The following is a 22240-nucleotide window of genomic DNA, read 5'->3' as shown; positions in this document are numbered from 1 at the left end:
ATGTATTGTGTCAGGCCCAGTGTATATCACACCGCTGTATGACAGGCTGAATTTGGCAGGTGTGAACACTGTTATATAGGACGGGAGAAATGGAATGTCCTTACACACTTCTGGACACTGATGTATTGTGTCATGCCCAGTGTATATCACACCGCTGTATGACAGGCTGAATTTGGCAGGTGTGAAAAATGTTATATAGGACGGGAGAAATGGAATGTTCTTACACACTTCTGGACACTGATGTATTGTGTCAGGCCCAGTGTATATCACACCGCTGTATGACAGGCTGAATTTGGCAGGTGTGAACACTGTTATATAGAATGGGAGAAATGGAATGTCCTTACACACTTCTGGACACTGATGTATTGTGTCATGCCCAGTGTATATCACACCGCTGTATGACAGGCTGAATTTGGCAGGTGTTAAAAATGTTATATAGGACGGGAGAAATGGAATGTTCTTACACACTTCTGGACACTGATGTATTGTGTCAGGCCCAGTGTATATCACACCGCTGTATGACAGGCTGAATTTGGCAGGTGTGAACACTGTTATATAGGATGGGAGAAATGGAATGTCCTTACACACTTCTGGATACTGATGTATTGTGTCAGGCCCAGTGTTTATCACACCGCTGTATGACAGGCTGAATTTGGCAGGTGTGAACACTGTTATATAGGACGGGAGAAATGGAATGTCCTTACACACTTCTGGACACTGATGTATTGTGTCAGGCCCAGTGTATATCACACCGCTATATGACAGGCTGAATATGGCAGGTGTGAACACTGTTATATAGAACGGGAGAAATGGAATGTCCTTACACACTTCTGGACACTGATGTATTGTGTCAGGCCCAGTGTATATCACACCGCTGTATGACAGGCTGAATTTGGCAGGTGTGAAAAATGTTATATAGGACAGGACAGGATTGAAATCTCTCTAGAGTGTAGGTCTGTAAGGAGGAACAACTCCTCGACTTATCCTTACAGAGTCACACCCTTAGCTTCACTGTGGCCGTGATAACAGCCGTTACACGGTACTGAGAGAGCAGCGTGCACGTACACCGCTGTCCGGTGTATGTTAAATTGTCAAGCTCCGTGTTTTTGTATACGGACTGACACACGCTGTCTCTCTATAGTTTTGAATGTAATCAAACAGCAAATAGACTAGACTGTTTGAAAAACAGACAAAACTATAAGGTGGAGGTCTGTAAGAACGGAACAACTCCTCGACTTATCCTTACAGAGTCACACCCTTAGCTTCAATATGGCCGTGATAACAGCCGTTACACGGTACTGAGAGAGCAGCGTGCACGTACACCGCTGTCCGGTGTATATTAAATTGTCAAGCTCCGTGTTTTTGTATACGGACTGACACACGCTGTCTCTCTATAGTTTTGAATGTAATCAAACAGCAAATAGACTAGATTGTTTGAAAAACAGACAAAACTATAAGGTGGAGGTCTGTAAGAACGGAACAACTCCTCAACTTATCCTTACAGAGTGACACCATTAGCTTCACTGTGGCCGTGATAACAGCCGTTACACGGTACTGTGTGAGGAGCGTACACCGCTGTATGGTGTGAAAAAATGCACGCTCAGTATCTCACCAGGACAAAAAAAAAAAAGCAGTTTGCAGAGCAGTGTGAAACCAGCAATGCAGATATCAGGTAGCCTTATAAGGCAGCTTAACAACCAACAGAGCTGATCCACCAAAATATAGCCTCCCCTTACACTGCACAGTGACTGGTGTGTTGTACAGGCAAAATCGCTAGCAGCAGCAGCTGATTTTTTTTCTTCTTCCATGCCTAACGCTCTCCCTACAGAACCATCAGCAGCAGCAGCTAGCCCTATACTGAGATCAGCAGAAGTAAGATGGCGGTCGGCGTGCACGCCCTTTTATACCCCCTGTGACGCCCCCCCAAAGCAAGCCAATCACTTGCATGCCCTTCTCAAAGATGGTGGTGACCGCTGCCTATGTCATCACGTTGACCACAGTGTCCGTTCTTCGTCATTGGCTGAAAAAGGGCGCTGAAGCATCTTTTGAAACGCGACTTTGGCGCTAAAGTCGCCGACCTCGTGGCCAACCTCACGCTGAGGTCGGGTTTCGTTTCATGAAACCCAACTTTGGCGAAAGTCGGCGACTTTTGAATTTTTTTGACCCGTTTCGCTCAACTCTAGACATAACAGGACCGCCAGCAATTTCCAATTCAACCTGGAGCACCATTTTTGTATGTGAGAAAAAATGTACCTGGGAGTCTGGACAACCTCCTCGATTGTTGCCCAGACTCAGTCGTTTCTCTGATGGTTTCTCTGAAGAAGGGCAGGAGGGGCAATTCCTTTTCCAATGTCCAGAGGCTCCACAGTAAAAGCATAGTAGGTTGTCTCTACGGTGCCTTCTCTCTTTCTCCTTAACAGCAACGGAGCCGGTGGCTATGTTTTTCCAGGCACATCTCAATCTCAACAAGTTCAGTGTTGTATGAGGACTGGTTAACTAGACAAATGCCATTAAAAACTCAGACCAGTAGAAAGGTTTGGCTATAGGAAGAAAAATGATCTCAAATTGACTGCTCCAGTATATTACTAATATATGATAAACAATTATGCTTCACCTGCTAGTAAAAGAACAACTGAGAAAAATAATGTTGTAGATATATAATATGGGGTCACACAAGAATAAATAACAAAAAAATATATATTAATATACATAACACTCTTAAAAAAAAACCAAAAAAAACGCAGATGCTTAACATTAAGGGTCTATACATACAGTAGATAACCAGTTACATGTCTAACAGACCTTACTTGGCCCTACTTGGCCCTTACATGTCTACTTAATCACGGAGGTTAGCACCCTAAATAGTTGGCATTGTGCCCCCACTCAACGTCGGCAGTCCCTGGACATCACTAATGTCACCTGTGGTAGACAGTAAGTATGTACAAGCTATAAACATATACCACCCTACTGTGGTCACATAAAAATATTGGTGTACTCACAGAAGTTACTTTGTAATGTCCTACAATAACCAAAGTCTATCAAATGTACTGTACATCACAAATACATTAGATAAAAGGTGCCTAAAAATATTCTCTGAGATGCACCATAACAGGAAAAAAAACCCACCATATGTACACAAAACCAATATATATTGCTTATCTCAAGAAATTTTCTTCAAAGTGAGATGCATAATCCCTTTGTACCAATGCATTTCTCTCCACCATTCAAGGGGTTCATCAGAGGACGTTAGGTAGAGAAGGACCTCAATGGGTCAGAGGGCCAGTAATTTCACCTTTCGTGCACCCATGAACAAGGGAATAAGGCAGTCCAGGAACTGCCGACGTTGAGTGGGGGTGCCATTTGGAATATTTAGGGTGCCAACCTCCACAGTTAGGTAGACTGAAAGCTTTGTAGGGCCAAGTAGGGTCTGTTAGCCATATAGCTGGTTATCCCTGCATACACCATTAATGTCTAGCATCTATTTTGTGTTTGTTTTTTGTTGTTTTTTTACGTGTTATGTGTGATAATATAGTTTTAAACAGTAATCATTAAAAATTATTTTTTAGTTTTTTCTTTTTTTGGTATTTAGTAAAGAACAATGTAAGACACACCAGTATCAATATTTGTAAAAACAAAGTTTGTGATATTCCACTTATTGACTGAAGACAAACACAGAATTATAAATGAGTATTTGTGTTAGTCGCCGGAATTCTCCCACTGCACAGAGTTGATTCCAAGCTTTGTCTGCCTCTGCAGACCCCCATTGTGTTTCGGCCGCAGTGGGAGCTGCTCAGCAAAGATGTCAGTCTCAGCGTCTTGCTCAGACTCGTGCTGTTTGCTTGGTTACTGCTGCCTTTCCAACCAAAGCTATAGTAACTAGCAATAAGCAGCGGCAATCAGGCGTTCCAGAGGCTAAGTCCGTAAATCACCCTACTGAGCATGCTCGTAAGGTGGCTACCTCTCATTGGTGGTTGGTCATCAGCTACTCGGATGATGTCGCAGTCCAGGATTGGTCCATGAGCAATGTCCTGTCTGACTGGACTTGAACAGGAATGTCAGCACGCTAAGATCACATGTGTTTGGTGTGTTGGTGGATACATTACCACCCTGTGTGCATGTGTGCCATTACTAGCACTGCGAGGGAGTGTCTAGACAGTGTAGGGTGGGATTTCCTGCTTGGGCTTAGCATCTGTCTCCGGGCATGTGTGCAGTTAGCACAGCTGAGTGAAGAGCAGGCACAACCAGCCTAGACTTCCCTGGGGACCCCAACTAGCATCATAACTACTATACTCCTGTGCAGCCTAACAGGGTATAGCCACTAGTGCTCTCTTTGCTAGTACCTTTCTGTGATGTAACAGAGTCGGTTACTTCGCACTCTCTTCACGCTGTGTGACTTTTAAGTCTGTGTGTTTACGATGCTTGCTCGCAGCTTCGCTCTGCCGTTGTATACTAGCTGCGGTTCCCCATCACCGCACAGTGGACCCTGGGTTGCGATCGCACTTTACCTTAGTTTATATTGAGTGCGATCCGCAAACCTTAACAATTTGTAGAAACTGCTGGAACACAATCTACAAAACATGCACTCTGGGTGAATGGGATTATTCTGCATATGGCTAGTTTCCTATCGGCTGCAGTTTCACCCACAAGTGCGAGTCAGTCATTACACAAAAGGATGTTGTAACCTATTAATGCATTTCAAAATGAGAGTATATTATAAAAGGAATTAGTCTACTTTACATGTATAGTAGGTTAGGGCAAGATCAAGTAGCCATTTTGAGGCACAGGACTGAACCAATAACTAAAAAATTGATGAAACTCTTCCACCATTTACTGCTGTCTTTTCAATGGACATTTTATTAACCAACTATGAGAATACAACTGAAGCTTTGAACTTCATATCTTGTTTTTTACGTTTTATAAATTAAAATATATTTCCTTATAAATTTCCCAGGTGATGATGATAATCCCATAGGTAAGTTTAAACCATTTTGTAAATTTTGAGATGTTAGTATAGCTTTATATATATATCATTTTATTTGTGCACTGGTAGAATGACAAACATCAGCTTCTCTTACTGTTTAACTATGGTACTTTCTTGTCATCATCATTGTTGACCAAGATATCTTAGGGGATAGCAATTATCTCCACACATCATTCAGAATTCTGCGTTTTTGAACACTTAAAGGGGCTGACCAGTGAAAACACGTTATTACCTAGCCACAGAATAAATGATAACTCCATAATCAGTAGGGGGTCCAACGACTGGGACCTACAGCTATCAGCAGAAAAAGGAATTTGTTATCTAATACAGGGAAGTTTTTTCCCCTCTACAAATTAGAGTGGCAGGTAAAATGTTGGAATGTTTTTCCATTTATTCTTTATGGGGCTGTTGGTTCTAAAGGAATGAGTGCAATGGCAGTCAAGCATGTACACTGCCTCTCTGTTCTAACGGGGATAAAGGTTCTCCATTCTGTCAATTGGGGTGGATACAAGCAGTTGGACAAACTCCATTCCACAAGAATTTGTGCGTAGAAGATAACTTGTTTTAACCAGAAAAATAATTAAATAGAGTCACAATAAATGAATAATAATAATAAAAATAATTATAATAATGATGATAAATATATACTGGAAAGAATATCCTTCTGCTAGTAAAGGAACCTGTAAGAGGTACCACAGTGTTAGATTCACTGTAAGGCTCAGTGTTAGCAAAGTAGAGGAACCACATGCGTAGTGCATCAACAAATGTTAAATAAGAACTAACAACAGAATATGGCTTACTGCAACCGAAGTAACTCCAGGAGATCTGCAGAAGGCAGATGAAATTCAGGGAGCACAAAATAGGGCAGCAGTTCAAGGGGAAGGAAGCAGAGCCCGGGACAAGTATGCATATGCAACACAGTCAGTAAGTGTAAAAACAAAGTTACTGTCAAGTTGACGTATCCACTGTTAAGATGTTAAAGTAGTACTCCTCATGAGCTGAAATTCCAGCTGTTGTGGATTGTAGGCTATCACAGTATTATGAAAAAATTAACATGAAAAAATGCTTTCTAAGTAAATGGGATGATGCTGTAAATGCCTAGTTTCTTATTGGCTGTAGATTCAATGCAAAGGTCAAAATTAATAGCCTTCCTTAGATCCATAACAGCATATGGTTTTGAGCAAGATCAGTAAGCCCCAAACCATTGGTTGAGACTAGAGATGGGCAGACCCCTGGATGTTTGGATCCGGTGGGTTTGGCCGAACAACTAAAAAAAGTTTTGGTTCATGTAGCAGAACAGTACCCGAACCTGAACTCGGACCCCATTCACTTAAATGATGACCCCAAATACCTAGTGTTTGCCACATTGTCATGGGCATTACAGCATGGCTAACAATGCTTCTGGTTGGGAATAAAGTAAGTACCACTAGTCAGACAGCTGCAGTTCCCATGGTGTCATATGAAAGTGTGAGCTAGCAGCTGTGATCAGAGGTAAAATGTTGTGAGCTCATTTTCTCATTCACCTTTGATGTCCGATGAACTCCCTCTGCTGGTGAAAGGAGGTGGTGAAACTGATTTGGATGGGAGAGACCTGTCACCTGAACAGGTGGATTGCGATTGGACATCAGGAATCTCTGAGTGGATATAAGGCAGCCGACGCCCTGTAGGGTTGCTGGTGATTTCTCTGCTCTGAGCTCTGGGCTCCAGTTCAGTTCCTGTCTTCTAAAGCTAAGATTTGCTCTGTTATTGTTCCATGAGATTTTGTCTGATTTGCTTAGTTTTGTGTTCAGCTGCCTCGGCTGGGGCTTTGCTGAATTTCCATTTTGTCCCTGATCGGTTTAATCTCTTTTGCTCAGTCTTCAGAATATATCAGAGTGCTGATATAGGGATTTTGAAGTCTAGTGACTTCAAGGCCGTTTTTCCTATCAGACGTGTTGGAACATTTTTGGTAGGGTTTTTGCGGATTGCAGCCAGCATCTTTTCTGTCCTGTCCTATCTAGTTAGTTGGGCCCCATCATTTGCTCTGCCTGTCTTTCTGTCTGTGTTTGTGTTTTCATCTGTTTTCACCGACAATACATGTTGGGGGCTGTCTATTGCTTTGGGGTCTGCACTGTGGCAGTTTAGATTTCCCCTTTCTTTCTTTAGGCTTATGTAGCTCTCCGGCTGTGACGAGGCATCTAGGACCACCGTAGGAATGCTCCACGGCTACTGTTAGTTGTTGTGAATAGGATCAGGGGTCTCCAATCCGCTAGCTACCAACCTCTCCGGTTTTATGGACTTAGCTTGCATTTTTGTTTTTTCCTCCTCCGGTGACTCATTCATAACAGTAAAAATTACGTCCGGTCATTGGCGTTGGCTGATGGGACTACTACTCCCATCAGCCTACATCTGCTGCTGCTAATAACAATGAGAGCAGGAGCAGCTGATGGGAGTATTCCTCAACTGTTGCCTGTGCTCTAAATAAATTATAAACAAACAGCCCCCAGCTGTCAGTTTTGCCAGGTTAGTTATAAAAAAAATACAGGGGAACCCATACCAGTTTTTTTAATGTAATTATTTATTTAGACCACAGACTTCGGCTGATGAATACTCCCACTAGCTGCTGCTTGCTCCCGCTGTTAGTAGCAGCAGCAGGCACAGGCTGATGGGAGCAGTAGTCCCATTATTCGATGCCAGTGATCGGAGGTAAACTTTATCCCTCTGATCACAGCTGCGGGCTCAAGCTGTCATTTAACAGAGTGGGAACCGTGGCTGCCTGACCGGCGTTAATGATTTTATCACCGATCAGAAGCAGTGTTTGCTGTGCTCTCATGCACATGACAATGTGAGAAACACACCCAGTGTTCGGGGGCCTGAACCAAATAGTAACACAGAATTCCTGGTGAAGTCCGTGTTTGGTGTCCTTGCCCAAACAGTAGGTGTTCAGTATGGACGCCGAACTTTACTGTTTAGGTTCACTCATTTCTAGCTGAGACCATCAGGACTCTATAAAGGACTGTGTGAAATTTCTGAAAATATTTTCAAATACAGTGTAACCATGTATAACTGTATATAACTATTGACTATTACTATCTACCATTATTAAAGAGAAAGTGCCCACCAAGCATGAGGGTGAAACTTAACATTTGTAACTCACATCAAGTTAGTCACATTTAAATGTTTACAACATTTTTCTCTATTCATTTCCCAGGTTATGAAAATCAAAATGGTAAGTTTAATTTTCTTTGTAAATGTTGAGATGTTCATGTTCTTTTAAGAATAAAAAATGCGGTACTCACCGTTGATGGTGAACTTCTCTTAATTATAAATGAAAGAAATAGAACACACATCCAGTCTTAAATAAAAATCTTCAAACTTCATTAGAAGTCCATTTAATTAAAAACTGTGAACTGTTGACGGCATAGGTTCGGGCAAGATCAGTCACCAAATATCATGCACAGTCTGACTGTTCTATCATTTACTGCTCAGCCCTGTAACTATCTACTATGCCTGCTGAGCATGAGAATAAAACAGAAATTTTGTACCTCCTCTCTAATAATTCTCCTTCTGTTATGTACTAAAATATATTTTTTTCTCATTCATTTAATAGATGTTAAAGAAACCTATGGTAAGTGCAATCCTCTTTATAAAAAGGTTTCATACATATCAGGTTGTGGGGACATAAATAGGATGACAAAACCCAGCTTTTTTCACTTTCAAACTGCTTCCTCCTTGCTATCGCAACTTTACATTGTTCACAAAGTTTATTGAGCGGTGACTGTAAACTTTCGTTGCAGCGCCCAGGTAACTAAAAGTGAGTAGCTATAGAGAGAATACAACTTAATTTTCTCCCTGTAGCTGCTGCTCCAGAAAGCCAACTGTACTAAGTTGAACACTATTTACCAGCAGATTACCATTATAGCTGCATGTAAATTGTTTTCCTTCAGTTGTCAGGGTACCTTCACTGTCACAATAATAATAGTATTACATTTTTATTAAGTATAATAGAGGCTTTGGAATTAATGGAGTTTGAGGATGATAGAGTCACTTAGTTGCTGAGAAATACTTTAAGAGTAAGACAATGAAGGATCATCTGTATATATAATTTCTTTAAATTGTCCGTCATCCAATTCCGTCTGGATGTCCCCGAATCCCACGATCCGCCGCATCGGAAGTACGCCGACCACCATATTGGAATACCCAAGTGATGGGTATTCCAATATTGCACCCACTGGTGGTACCAGGCCCTGCCGCAGTAACATCAGTGGGACACCGCAGGAGCCCACCCTCCGCCGCCGGACCCCCCCACTGCCAGACCCGCCGCCAGGTCCCGCCGCCACTGCCGGACCCCCCCGCTGCCGCTGCCGGACCCACTGACGACTGCCCACCCACATCCATGCAGTTACAGCCAGCAGAAAAGACCGCAGCTTGCTTCCTGTGCTGGAGATGGGGTGCTGGCGCCCTCTGGTGGCGCAGGTACCCCATCTCCAGCACATGCCCCAAAGCACCTTCTTTCCTGCAAGCTGTGAAGAGGGTGTAATGAGAGAGGTATAACGAGAGAGGTGTAACGAGAGGGGTTTAATGAGGGGGTGTAATGAGATAATAATAATAATAATCTTTATTTATATAGCGCCAACATGTTCCGCAGCGCTTTACAGTTTAACAGTTTCAAAACACAAGTCATAAGTAACAACGTTAACAATACAATAATTAAAGCAAAATAAGACGAAATAAGACGACCCTGCTCGTGAGAGCTTACAATCTACAATGAGGTGAAGGAGATAAAAAGTACATGTGTGTATTTACAATGATTTATTTACAATGAAGGTCCAGCCATCTTGAGAGAGTGAAGGATGGATGGAGATAGTGAATGGGCTACACACGCACACTTGCACATAGAATTACTTTGATTAGTGAACGTGATAAGCCACTCTGAACAAATGTGTTTTGAGGGAGCGCCTAAAACTATGCAAATTGTGGTTAGTCCTAATTTCTTGGGGTAGAGCATTCCAGAGGATAGGAGCAGCACGGGAGAAGTCTTGGAGTCGGGAGTGGGAGGTATGGATTAGTGCAGAGGTTAGTCGAATGTTGTTTGCATAGCGCAGCGAACGGCTAAGCCGATAGACAGAAATGAGGGAGGAGATGTAGGGGGGTGCCGCACCGTGGAGAGCTTTGTGGGTGAGAACAAGTACTTTGAATTGGATTCTATAATTAATGGGCAGTGTAATGACTGACGAAGAGCGGACACGTCCGAGTACCGATTAGCCAGATGGACGACCCTGGCTGCTGCATTAAGTATGGACTGGAGAGGGGATAGTCGAGTGACGGGGAGGCCAATTAATAGAGCGTTGCAGTAATCCAGGCGGTAGTGGATCAATGCTACAGTGAGGGTTTTTGTTGTTTCCATGGTGAGAAAAGGGCGGATTCTAGAGATGTTCTTTAGGTGTAAGCGGCAAGAGCGGGCAAGAGATTGTCTATGGGATGTGAAGGAGAGATTGGTGTCAAACAACACCCAGACAGCGCGCCTGCTGCCGGGGTGTTATTGTGGTACCACCCACGGAGAGGGAAATTTCAGATTTAGGGAGGTTAGTAGACGGCGGGAGCAGAAGAAGTTCAGTTTTGGAGATGTTGAGTTTCAGATAGAGAGTGGACATGATATTGGAGACTGCGGACAGACAGTCACTGGCGTCCTGTAGTACAGATGGGTATAATGAGGGTGTATAATGAAGGTGGAGTAATGAGGGGGTGTAATGAGAGGTCTAATGAAGGGATATAATGAGAGGGGTGTAATGAGAGGGGTATAGTGAGGTGGTATAATGAGGGGTGTATTGAGAGGGGTGTAAGGAGTGGGGTGTAATGAGGGGGTATAATGAGACGGGTATAATGAGGGGGTATAATGAGGTGGTGTAATGAGGGGGGTGTAATGAGAGGGGTTTTTATTTTATCATATGAACATATTGTCACGGGGCAGTAAGTGGAAAACAGGTGACGTGGAACCAGGGCCCTGAAACTGCACCTAAGGCTAAGGTGGTCCTGACTTTCCTTAATTTGGGGGTACACTTAATGGTAGTGAAGCCCAAGTCCCAGACCTGTCCCTATCTCCTTTTTAGCCCTGATCTAAACTCTCAACCCCCTCCCCAGGAGGTGAGACAGGGAATAAATGCACTGCACAAAAAGAAAAGGAAAGATCCAAAAGACAGGGTAAAACAAAACCACACTAAGCTTGCTCTGCTGCAATGCTCCAGGATAGCAGAGTTAGCCACTTGAAAACAGCATTCAACTGAAGCACCACAGAACTCTGCCAGCTCCTGCACTCCAGCTTGGTTGGTCTCCAAAGAGGAATAATATCACCAACAGTTGTCAGGAACACCGCACTGCACTTGCTTACTGAGCCAGAGCGCATGTCCTGAGTACAAAGACTGTGCACAAAGATACCTGTGGAGCGGGCAGCAGTGGTGACAATGCATGCTCCAGGACCTGAATCACGTGACTGCTAGTGGCATGGCCTAAGCTCCACTGAGCTAGGAGATGCAGGGAAACTCCTAGAAAGGTAACTACAGGACAATGTTACCAAGGGGCATAGACAGAGACAGAAACCAGATCAAGCCGATGTCAAAGCACGAGATAGCAATACAGTACCAAAGGATTAGACAGAATGGATAGTCAGGACGTAGCAATAGATCAGAAAACCAGAACGGGCATTAGACAGTACAATAGGGGTAAACTGTAATGGAGTAACGATAGCCAAGCCATGAGGTCAGAACCAGAAAAGACAATGGTACCAAAACGAGAGATGGAGTACAGAGTGAAGGAACAAGCCGAGTCATACACGGGAAGCAAACAAACAATGCAGAGTACACGCACACCAGGGGTCAGACACACCAGAACAGCAGTATAACTGACAGAGAATGCTAGTTTGGAGTGAGTATAAATACCCCTCCCAGATCCAAAGAGAGGCTGGCAAAAGTTAACCCTGTGAGAACAGGACATTAACCATGTCCTAACCATGACAGTACCCCCCTCTTAATGGGGGGCCACTGGACCCCCAGGTTTCTCAGGGTACCTGGCATGAAAAGCCCACACCAGTCGATTAGCGTGCACCGAACTGGCCGGAACCCACGATCGATCCTCAACGGAATATCCCTTCCAATGGATAAGGTACAGAAGTCTCCGGTGCACCCACCGCGAATCAACGAAGCGCCCTACCTCGTACTCCAGTTGATCCTCTACCAACACTGGTGGAGCCACAGATGAGGGATCTTCTCTAACTGTCCCCACAGGTTTTAATAGGGACCTGTAGAAGACGTTAGAGATTTTGAAGGAGGTGGCCAACTGTAATCTGTATGCCACTGGGTTGATCACCTCTACAATCTTGTATGGGCCAATAAATTTGGGGTCCAACTTCATATAGGGTATTTTAAGTTTGATGTTACGGGTGGACAACCAGACTTTTTCCCCCACTGTCAATGCAGAAACCACCCCCCTCCTCCTGTCTGCAAAATGTTTGAACTTCTTCTGGGCTTTGGAGATGTTCCCCTGTACCTCCTTCCAGAAGATTTTTAATTGTTATACCATCCCCTCGGCACCAGGGCAATCCGAATCCATATGGGAAAATTCCCCAAACTGCGGAACAAACCCATAATTGACCAGAAAGGGAGACTTTCCGGTAGACTGATTAATCCGACAGTTGAATGCAAATTCTGCCATGGGTAGTACCTCAAACCAGTCTTCCTGTCTGCAGGAGGCCAGGCATCTCAGAATCTGCTCCAATGACTGGTTGGTGCGTTCCATTTGTCCGTTGGATTCCGGGTGATAGGCAGAGAAGAATAAAAACGTGACCCCCCCAATTTCATAAAAAACGCTCTCCAAAACCTGGCCACAAATTGCACACCCCTGTGCGACACCACGTTCACAGGCACTTGATGCAGTCAAACAATGTGCTGTATTAACAAGCGGGCCAAGGTTTCAGCAGATGGTAATGCAGGTAATGGCACAAAGTGGGCTTGCTTAGAAAATCTATCAACCACTACCCATACCACTGAGTTGCCTTTGGAAGGTGGAAGGTTAGTGATAAAGTCCATGGACAGGTGTGTCCATGGTTTATATGGAATTGGCAAAGGCACCAATTCCCCGGCCGCCGGACCTGAGAGCTTTTAGAGCGCGCGCACACCCCACAAGTATTCACAAACCTTTTTATATCAGTACTCATAGAGGACCACCAAAAAACCCTAGCTACTGCCCCCCTGGGTAGCTGCAATACCAGGGTGTGCACTTAATACAGAATCATGAAATTCTTGAAGGAGTGTGGGACGGAATTGTCCGGGTACAAACAATTTACCTGGGGGTTTATTCCTGGGAGCTTGTGCTTGTGCTTCCAGAATCTCTCTCTGTAACTCAGAGGAGATTTCGGCTACAACCTCTCCCGGTTGAAGAATGGAGGAAGGAGGTTCTGGAGGGGACACAGAATCAAAACTTCGGGATAAGGCATCTGCCTTTACATTTTTAGACCCTGGTCGGAACGTGATGGTAAAATGAAATCGAGAAAAAAAAGTGCCCACCGAGCCTGTCTTGGGGTCAATCTCTTAGCAGACTCGATATAGGCCAGGTTTTTATGATCAGTGACGACCGTAGTGGGATGAGCGGCCCCCTCCAAAAAATGCCTCCATTCTTCAAAGGCCAATTTAACTGCTAACAATTCCCTGTTACCGACATCATAGTTTCTCTTGGCCGAAGAGAACTTCTTAGAGAAAAAGGCACAGGGTTTGAGGTTAGTCAGGGTAGAGGGGCCCTGTGACAATACTGCCCCCACCCCCACCTCCGAAGCGTCGACCTCGACGATAAAAGGTCTTGACGAATCGGGTTGTACCAACACAGGGGCTATAGTAAAACACTTCTTTAATGCCAGGAAGGAATTTTTTGCAGCCACAGACCAATTTTTTACAACTGCCCCTTTAAGAGTGAGGTCCGTCAAGGGTTTTACCACCTGCGAGAACCCTTTAATGAACTTCCTATAATAATTAGCGAAGCCCAGAAATCGCTGCAACCCCTTCAGGTCATGAGGCTGCACCCAATCTGTAATGGCCTGAACCTTCCCTGGATCCATGAGGAATCCCTCTCCGGATACAATTACACCCAGAAAAGACAGTTCTTGCATAAAAAAATGAGCACTTCTCCAGCTTAGCATACAAATGGTTCTCCCGGAGTCTCATAAGCACCGTACGCAGATGATGCAAGTGTGACTGACTGTCCTCAGAGTAAATCAAGATGTCATCCAGGTAAATGACTACGTAACGTCCAATCAAGTCAGAAAAAACAACATTAATAAAGTTCTGAAAAACCGCAGGAGCGTTAGTGAGGCCTAAGGGCATAACCAGGTTTTCAAACAGCCCCTCAGTTGTCAGGAACGCTGTTTTCCATTCGTCCCCCTCCCGGATCCTTATAAGGTTATAAGCCCCTCGTAGATCGAGCTTAGAAAACCATTTGGCCCCCGTGAGTTGATTGCATAAATCAGGAATCAACGGGAGAGGGTACGTATTCTTAACAGTAATTTTGTTCAGTTCTCGAAAGTCGAGGCACAGTCGCAACCCACCATCTTTTTTCTTTACAAAGAAAAATCCCGCTCCCACGGGTGAGACCGAGGGCCGAATATGCCCCTTGCGAAGGCTTTCTTTAATGTACTCTTTCATAGCTTGGCGCTCAGGCCCGGACAAATTAAACAAACGAGCCTTGGGTAATTTGGTTCCAGGTACTAAATCGATAGCACAATCATATGGTCTTTGTGGTGGGAGCACTTCAGCCTCGCTTTCGGAAAACACATCTTTAAAGTCTCTCAGGTACTCCGGAATACCCTCCAGACCGACAGATGACACAGATGTGGATTTTATCGGATTGACAAAAGGAACCGGGTTACAACACAAACCATTATCATTACATCCCCATCGGGTGATCTCCCCCTTCACCCAATCAATAAGATGTTATGGTCGGTGGAATGCACCAAATATAAATAATAGAAGGTGCGTTCACCGCCCGGGGTCCACCGTGCGGTAGATGATAAGACCGCTGTTGGACAGTGGCAGATGCACCAAAAGGTGAATTACTGCGCTCGGGTTAATGTCACCCGAATGCTAAAAGCGACTCTGTTAAGACACAGAGTTGCCTTACAATAAAGAATGTAAGAATGCTGGCCCTGTTAGCCTCACAGGATGACCAGTGGGTGGCATTGCAGCCGCAACTGCCAATGGACGCTGCTACCGCAGCGTGGCAATAACTATAGCCACTGGACGGCGGAACCGGAAGGCCGGACACCGTCGGACGCTAATGTGCAGTGCAGGAGGCACAGTGGCGTGTAGCATGCCACAATCTGGCGCTGACTAACCAACACTCTGTCACCATTCGTATTATCAGAGGGAATGGGTTTCTTAATAAGTCAGTCACCAGTCCATGCATCCATCACCATACACACACAGCATAATATGCTACACTAGCGCATGGCTGAGCCGCCATGCAGGCTTTTTATAGCCATGCATTTCCGGGACCTTCCAGTACCCTGGAAAGGACCAATCAGATCCGACGCAGGACCTGAACATGTGACCCCTGCTCTCCAGTGAGAGGTCACCTTGCGGGCATGCCCAGTAGCACGGCACGAGGACTTAGCCTCTGGAGCAGTTCCCTGCAGAGCAGGTTGCGCTACCATTGCTGCACCAGAGGTGGCAGCAACATCCAGACTGTCAGAGCGAGTCTGAGCAGCACCCGGAGTGGTCGGAGGAGAATGGGAGACCACTGGATGTCTGGCTCTGGATTCCCGCTGTGCGGCGTCAGGAATCCAACGCCTAACATTAGAGGATTGTGGCGTTGCAACCAGGGCATTCCCAATACCAGTCCTGCAGGCAGATTATTCATAATGAAAAAACTTACATTTTCCACATGAGTGGAACCCACTTTCAAAGAAAAAACTTCAGACATAAAACAAATTCCATCCCGGGTAAGAGAGGATGAATCCACAGCCACAATATTAACAGGGTCTTTTAACCTGACTGTACCTATCTTATTAAGAGTCACAACTTGGGCATCAGTCAGATTAATGGAGGAACCACAGTCAACAAACGCGGTGGTCATAACTAGAGATGAGCACTTTGCCTTTTTTCGGGTCGAGTTGGGTTTCGCGAAACCCGACTTTCGCAAAAGTGGGGTCGAACGAAATCGGCCGACTATAGTGAAAAGTCGGGGGTCCGACTGCAACACGAAACCCAATGTAAGTCAATGGGGAAGAATAGTCGGCAGTGAGAAGAGGACAGGAAGCACACTTACAGTGCCCATTTGAATGCCAAAAGCATAAATTCTTATTACTGAAGCTTGTCACCCTTTATTTACTTCACAATACTAGTTACGCACTGAAAATAGGGGTTATTTGGCTAAAGTTGTGGGGGGTAGGGCTGGCTCCAGGTTTCCATGTGCACTGGGCCAAAGAGCGCCCCTTTAACACATACCACAACTCATGATGCTCCGATACGGCAGAGAATTAGTGGTATACTACAATGAAAAATACTTCACTTTTTACATCTCATGACTGATATCCATTTTAAATTCTCCAATAGCTCCAAAAGCGGACAGTATATTACTCCATACAGTATTATGGCCACTGCATAGTGCGCTATACAGAGTAACAAGGCCCATCTATTTCTCCATACAGAATCTTTGGTCCCATATAATGTTTGAAGCAGTATATGATGAGCTCCACATAATGCTACATTATATGTTGGTCCCCATGGATGAAGCTCCACTGTCTTATGGGCCCAAATAATGCTCCATACATAATGGGCCCCATTTCTAATGTTCTAGTGTATAATGGGCCCTGTAAATGCTGCTCCAGTGTCTGATGTCCACCTTTGGAATGTTCCAGTGTATGGTGGGCCCCATCTATCATTCTCCAGAGTATAGTGCTCCCCAAAAATTGCTGTCCCAACATTGAAAACAATTAAATAAGTCTCCTCGCTAGGGAATCCCTGTACTAGTCTGGACTCCTCATCATCCCCATCTTCCATCTCACTGCACTTGGCTGTTTAGGCAGAGGGCGTACAGACGTGATGTCATTGCGCTCTCTGATCAGAATATCACTGTCAGAAAACGCGGAAGACGTCATGGCGGTGGAGCAGGGAGAGGTAAGTATTTCAACCTTGCAAGTGCTGTGATCCTGAGCAAGCAAGGGGGCCCACTCGTTGGCGACGGCACTGGCACAGGGCCCCTGATAGTATGGTGGTGTGTCTGACGGCGGGTGGGCCGAACCTGCACTTTCATCTGCAGCTTCCTCTTTGTCACCGTGTAAGGTGGAACAGTATATGGGAAGGGTAACCTGAGTTTCATCAGGGTCAGATTCAGGCTGTGTAGAGTGCGAGGGGAATGTAGTGGTCTGGGTCAATGTACCAGCAGAATCATCGAGCAGTGGCTGGGCATCAATGCACTTGTGTCGCCCCCAGGAGTACGGTCGCCACAGTGGCATACCTTCCTCCTAGGGAGTGTGATGTCATGCTTGGGAGCAACGAAGGATCTCTCTAGCAGGTTAACTGATTGGGCAGCGTTATTCCCACGAGTCACGACCCTCCAAACAGCATCCATGAAGGCAAAGTGTTTGTTTTACGTGGGCAGTATGGTTGCAAAGCTGAACCTTAAAGGAATGACCAGAAGGGCACCACCAGGAGTGGAGCCTGCGGTGTAATTTGACTCGGGCAACCTCAACCATCCAGCAACCGAAAAGATGCACCCATTGCAAGCTTAATTCCGTTAACGAACGAGACTCCGTCATGCCCCCGCGGTCCGCGTCCAGCTTACTAGAGGGACACGCGAGGCTCTGGCACGCGAGATTGGCCAATAACTGGTGTGTCATGCCCTTACATGTCCGTGGCTGCATGTGCGCTACACTGAAAGGGCCAGCGTGTGTCGCTTACAGGTGCAGATAACCTGCTGAACACCGTTAGTGATGGGGATCTGGGATTACAATTATTACCCGCGAACGATGATTTCCCAGTAAGTGCAGGTCAACCGAAGTTCAGGAATTAGGCCTAACTGTCATTCCTGAAAAAATGAAAAACTTACGTGTGCAAACCACAGGTGCTGTAGCTTACATAACAGCTAGCCAGCCGTTCTCAGGCCCAGTATGGACTACACGTGATTGCACAAAGGTGAGAAAGGGTACCGTATCACCGCATAACATGTATGGATAGCATAGTTTACGCATTCAAAATATATGTCTATAGATCAGGAGGCAGGCTCAGATGGTGTCAGGCCCAGTATGGATTTGACAGCCCAGACTACACAGCGGAGGAGCAGGGAGAGGTAAAGATTGCAAATGCTGTGGCCCTGGCCAAGCAAGGGGGGCCCACTCGTGGGCGTCGGTACTGGCACTGGGCCTCTCTTAGTATGGCGGTGTGTCTGACGGCGGGTGTGCACCCCCACTATCAGAGACACTTGATTGCACTATGAGGGACCCTGTGCCAGTGCCCGCGCCCAAGAGTCGACCTAACCACCTGTCCAGGGCAACGGCAATCGCACGGTTTCGTGCGCTAGGTGGTGACCCCGGCCTTGGGGGGGGAGGCAGCAAAGTTAGGGAGGTTTACAAAGTGGCATATGTTGATGTTGGACATTCAGCTGATGCAAAAGGCGAAATTGGTCAAGTCCCAGGAAGAGGAGGACCAAAGCAAGCCATTTTTCTGTCAACCTATGTGTCATCATGGGAAGTTGGGACAAAATCCTTGGAAACCCATGCATGGTTCATTTTAATGAAGGTTAGATCATCCACATTTTGGGTCGACAGACGGGTCCTTTTTTCTGTCAGGATTGATCCAGCAGCACTGAAGAATCTTTCCGATAGCACACTTGCAGCTGGGCAAGCGAGCTCATGTAACGCATATTGTGCCAATTCAGGCCAGGTGTCCAGTTTAGCGGCCCAATAGTCAAAGGGGAATGACCTGTGAGGGAGAACATCAACATGGGAGGAAAAGTAGTTTGTAACCATAGATGACAAGTGCTGTCTCCTGTCACTTTCCATCGATGCAGTATTACCAGTCGTGTGAGCGGGACTTGAAAAATCAGTCCACAACATGGTCATGAAACCCCTGTCTCCAACGCCACTTCTGATGTGTGCACCACGAACACCTCTTCCAAGCTGCCAGTGGCCCCTACGGCTCGTGTGAGAACTATCACCGCTGCTGTGTGCTGGGAATGCCTCAACCAACCGGTTTACCAAAGTAGCTTGTTTGTTAGCCAATATTAGGTCAAGGTTTTCCTGTAGCATGATGTTTTGGAATTTGCCTTTATAGCATGGATCCAGGATGCTGGCCAACCAGTAGTCGTCATCGTTCATCATTTTGGCAATGCGGGGGTCCCTTTTTAGGATCTGCAAGGCATCATCTGACATGTGGGCCAATGTTCCCGGTGTCAATGATGCACTGCGACTGCTTGGTGGAGGAGCATTTTCTGGCAAATCCACATCCCTCCAGTCACGCACAAACCCTGTACCAGACCTTGCCACGCCAACATTTTCTCTGGACACACGAGAAGCATCGTCCTCCCCTAAATAATCATCCCCATCATCACCCTCCTCCTCCTCTTCCTCTTCTTCCTCCACCTCGTCCAGGAGAGGTCCCGGAGCAGACAATGGCTGACTGTCATCACGGATTTCCTCCTCCTCTTCGTCAACCTCGGCTGCAGACGCCTGCTCCTTAATGTGCGTCAAAGTTTGCATGAGCAGACGCATAAGTGGGATGCTCATGCTTATGATGGCGTCGTCTGCGCTTACCAGCCGTGTGCATTCCTCAAAACACTGAAGGACTTTACAGAGGTCTTTCAGCTTTGACCACTGCACACCTGTCAACTCCATGTCTGCCCTCAAAGTGCCTGTCCGGGTATTCTCCCACAAATGCATTATGGCCTTCCTCTGTTTGCACAGCTGCTCAACCATGTGCAGGGTGGAGTTCCACCTTGTTGCAACGTCGATAATTAGCCGGTGCTTGGGAAGGTGTAGCAATCGCTGCAGCTTCTGCATACAACTGGAGTGTACGGGCGACCGGCGGATGTGCGAGCACAGTTTTCGAACCTTCTGGAGCAGGCCTGTTAACTCCGGATAATTATTGAGGAAGCACTGCACCACCAGGTTCAAGGTGTGAGCCAAGCAAGGTATGTGTCTGAGTTTTGAAAGGGCTATGGCAGCCACAAAATTACGGCCGTTATCGCTGACTACCTTGCCTGCCTCAAGATGTAGACTGCCCAGCCATGACTCAGTTTGGTGCTGAAAGTAGTCGGCCAGTACCTCTGCAGTGTCTGTCGCCCAAACACATCATCTTCAACACAGCCTGCTGACGCTTTCCACTAGCTGATCGATAGGGGGACACCTCGTGTGCAACACTGGCAGCTGCGGATGGAGTGCTGCTGCGACTGCGCTCTGGGGACGAGCTTTCGCTTCTAGAGGAGTAGGAGGAGGAGGGTCGAACGCCTACAGCCAACTGTTTCCTATACCGTGGGCTAGGCAGCACTGTCCCACCACCGCTGTCCCCTGTGGATCCTGCATCCAACACATTAACCCAGTGCGCAGTGATGGACACGTAATGGCCCTGGCCATGCCTACTGGACCATGCATCAGTTGTGAGGTGCACCTTTCCACTCACTGATTGCTTGAGTGCATGGACAATGCGGTCCTTCACATGAAGGTGGAGGGCTGGGATGGCTTTGCGAGAGAAGAAGTGGCGACTGGGTAGGTCATAGCGTGGTACTGCATAGGCCATGAGTTCGCGGAAAGCTGCGCTTTCCACCAACCGATAGGGCATCATCTCTAATGAGATTAGTTTGGCAATGTGGGCGTTCAAACCCTGTGTATGCGGATGAGAGACTGAGTACTTTCTTGACCTACTCATAGTGTCTGGGAGGGTGAGCTGGACTTGAGAGCTGCATATGGTGGAACTAGCGGTGGACAGGGCGGACTGAGAGAGGGTTGATGATGGTGATGGAGTTGGTGTTCTTTCTGATGGCCTAGATTCAGTCTTTCATTGATATAACATTGTGATTCCCTGACAGCTTTGGCCTTGCAACGACACCTCAACATTTGCTGCTGTGGTAACCGGTGGGCTTATAGTGGGGGAAACAATGTAGCGTTGCTGACTAGCTTCTTTGGGAGCATTTGCACATGTGGTACTTGAGGTTTGGTGTTCCGTCCACGCTTGCAAGTGCATGCAACTGGTATTCAAATTTTTCAGATTTTTCCCTCGGCTAAAGGTCTTTGCGCACTTCTTACAGATAACCTTGGCCTGTTCATTAGGATTTTGTTCAAAAAAGTGCCACACTGCACTCTTCCCACTATGGAAGACATTTTGCGTCTTTGCACGCTGTGCTATTTTGACCGTCTAGCCAAGCAGTCCAGCAAATTTTTGGCTTTTTGTAACCTGTTTTTGGACTGCTCCATGCCTGCCAGATAACAGCTGTTGCGATGTCGATGCCTGCTGCGGATGCTCCTCCTCCTCTTCGGAGCTATTGGCAGCGGCACCCTCTTCCCCCAATGGATGCCAATCTGGGTCAACAACTGGGTCATCCATCACCTCCTCTTCAATGTCATGTTCACCTTCCTCTGTGTCTCCATGTACGGTGGTATAGTATGCGGGAAGGGGCACCTGAGTTTCATCAGGGTCAGAATCTGGCTCAGTACACTGCGAGGACAATGTCGTGCTCTGAGTGAATGCACCAGCAGAATCATCTATCAGTGGCTGTGCATCAGTGCACTCCATGTCAGATTCATCTTGGCCTGGGTAATTCACCATTTCACTTCATAACCCAGGCATGGTATGTGAAAACAGCTCCATGGAGTAATCTGTTGTGTGGCCTGCCGCATCCTTCAATTTTGGTTGGGGTGAAGGACACAAATAAAGGTATGGTTCATGACCATGAGCCTCCAAAGACGACTCAGTGCTTTTATTTTTTAAAAGTTCAGAAGAGGAGGCGATAGAGCTGGAGGCCGAGTCAGCAATGCAGGCCAAAACTTGTTCCTGAAGCTCCGGCTTTAAAAGCGGTTTACCTACTCCCAGAAAAGGGAGCCTTTGAGGCCTTGTGGAGCCAGATGATGACGCAGGCTCAACACCTCCTGCATTAGGTGTTATTTTGCTTTTACCACTACCAGCAGATCCAACACCAACACCATCATTAACAGCTGGCAACCCCGGCCCACTAACACGGCCTCTTACACCACACTTCCTCATTTTTTTGAAAAATGTACCCACAATTCCACCAACGATATGGAACTGT

The 22240-nt window shown here is 46.2% G+C and overlaps 1 protein-coding gene across 1 annotated transcript in view; it reads left to right on the top strand.

Annotated features, from left to right (window-relative positions):
* Positions 1-22240, top strand: part of LOC141059755 (scavenger receptor cysteine-rich domain-containing protein DMBT1-like) — a gene marked incomplete at its 3' end in the record, with an annotated part of 153183 nt that overhangs the window by 17997 nt on the left and 112946 nt on the right. Inside the window, exons 5-7 of the mRNA XM_073555887.1 lie at positions 4952-4972; positions 8172-8189; positions 8571-8588. Coding sequence (XP_073411988.1) covers positions 4952-4972; positions 8172-8189; positions 8571-8588 — 57 coding nt within the window. The remainder of the gene's footprint in view (positions 1-4951; positions 4973-8171; positions 8190-8570; positions 8589-22240) is intronic.

The sequence above is a fragment of the Dendrobates tinctorius genome, unplaced genomic scaffold (assembly GCF_039654945.1).
Source record: "Dendrobates tinctorius isolate UK_male_01 unplaced genomic scaffold, ASM3965494v1 ptg000230l, whole genome shotgun sequence".
Classification (NCBI taxonomy): Eukaryota; Metazoa; Chordata; class Amphibia; order Anura; family Dendrobatidae; genus Dendrobates; species Dendrobates tinctorius.
The sequence above is the reverse complement of the archived record's forward strand: the minus strand, read 5'-3'. Positions and strand labels throughout refer to the sequence as shown.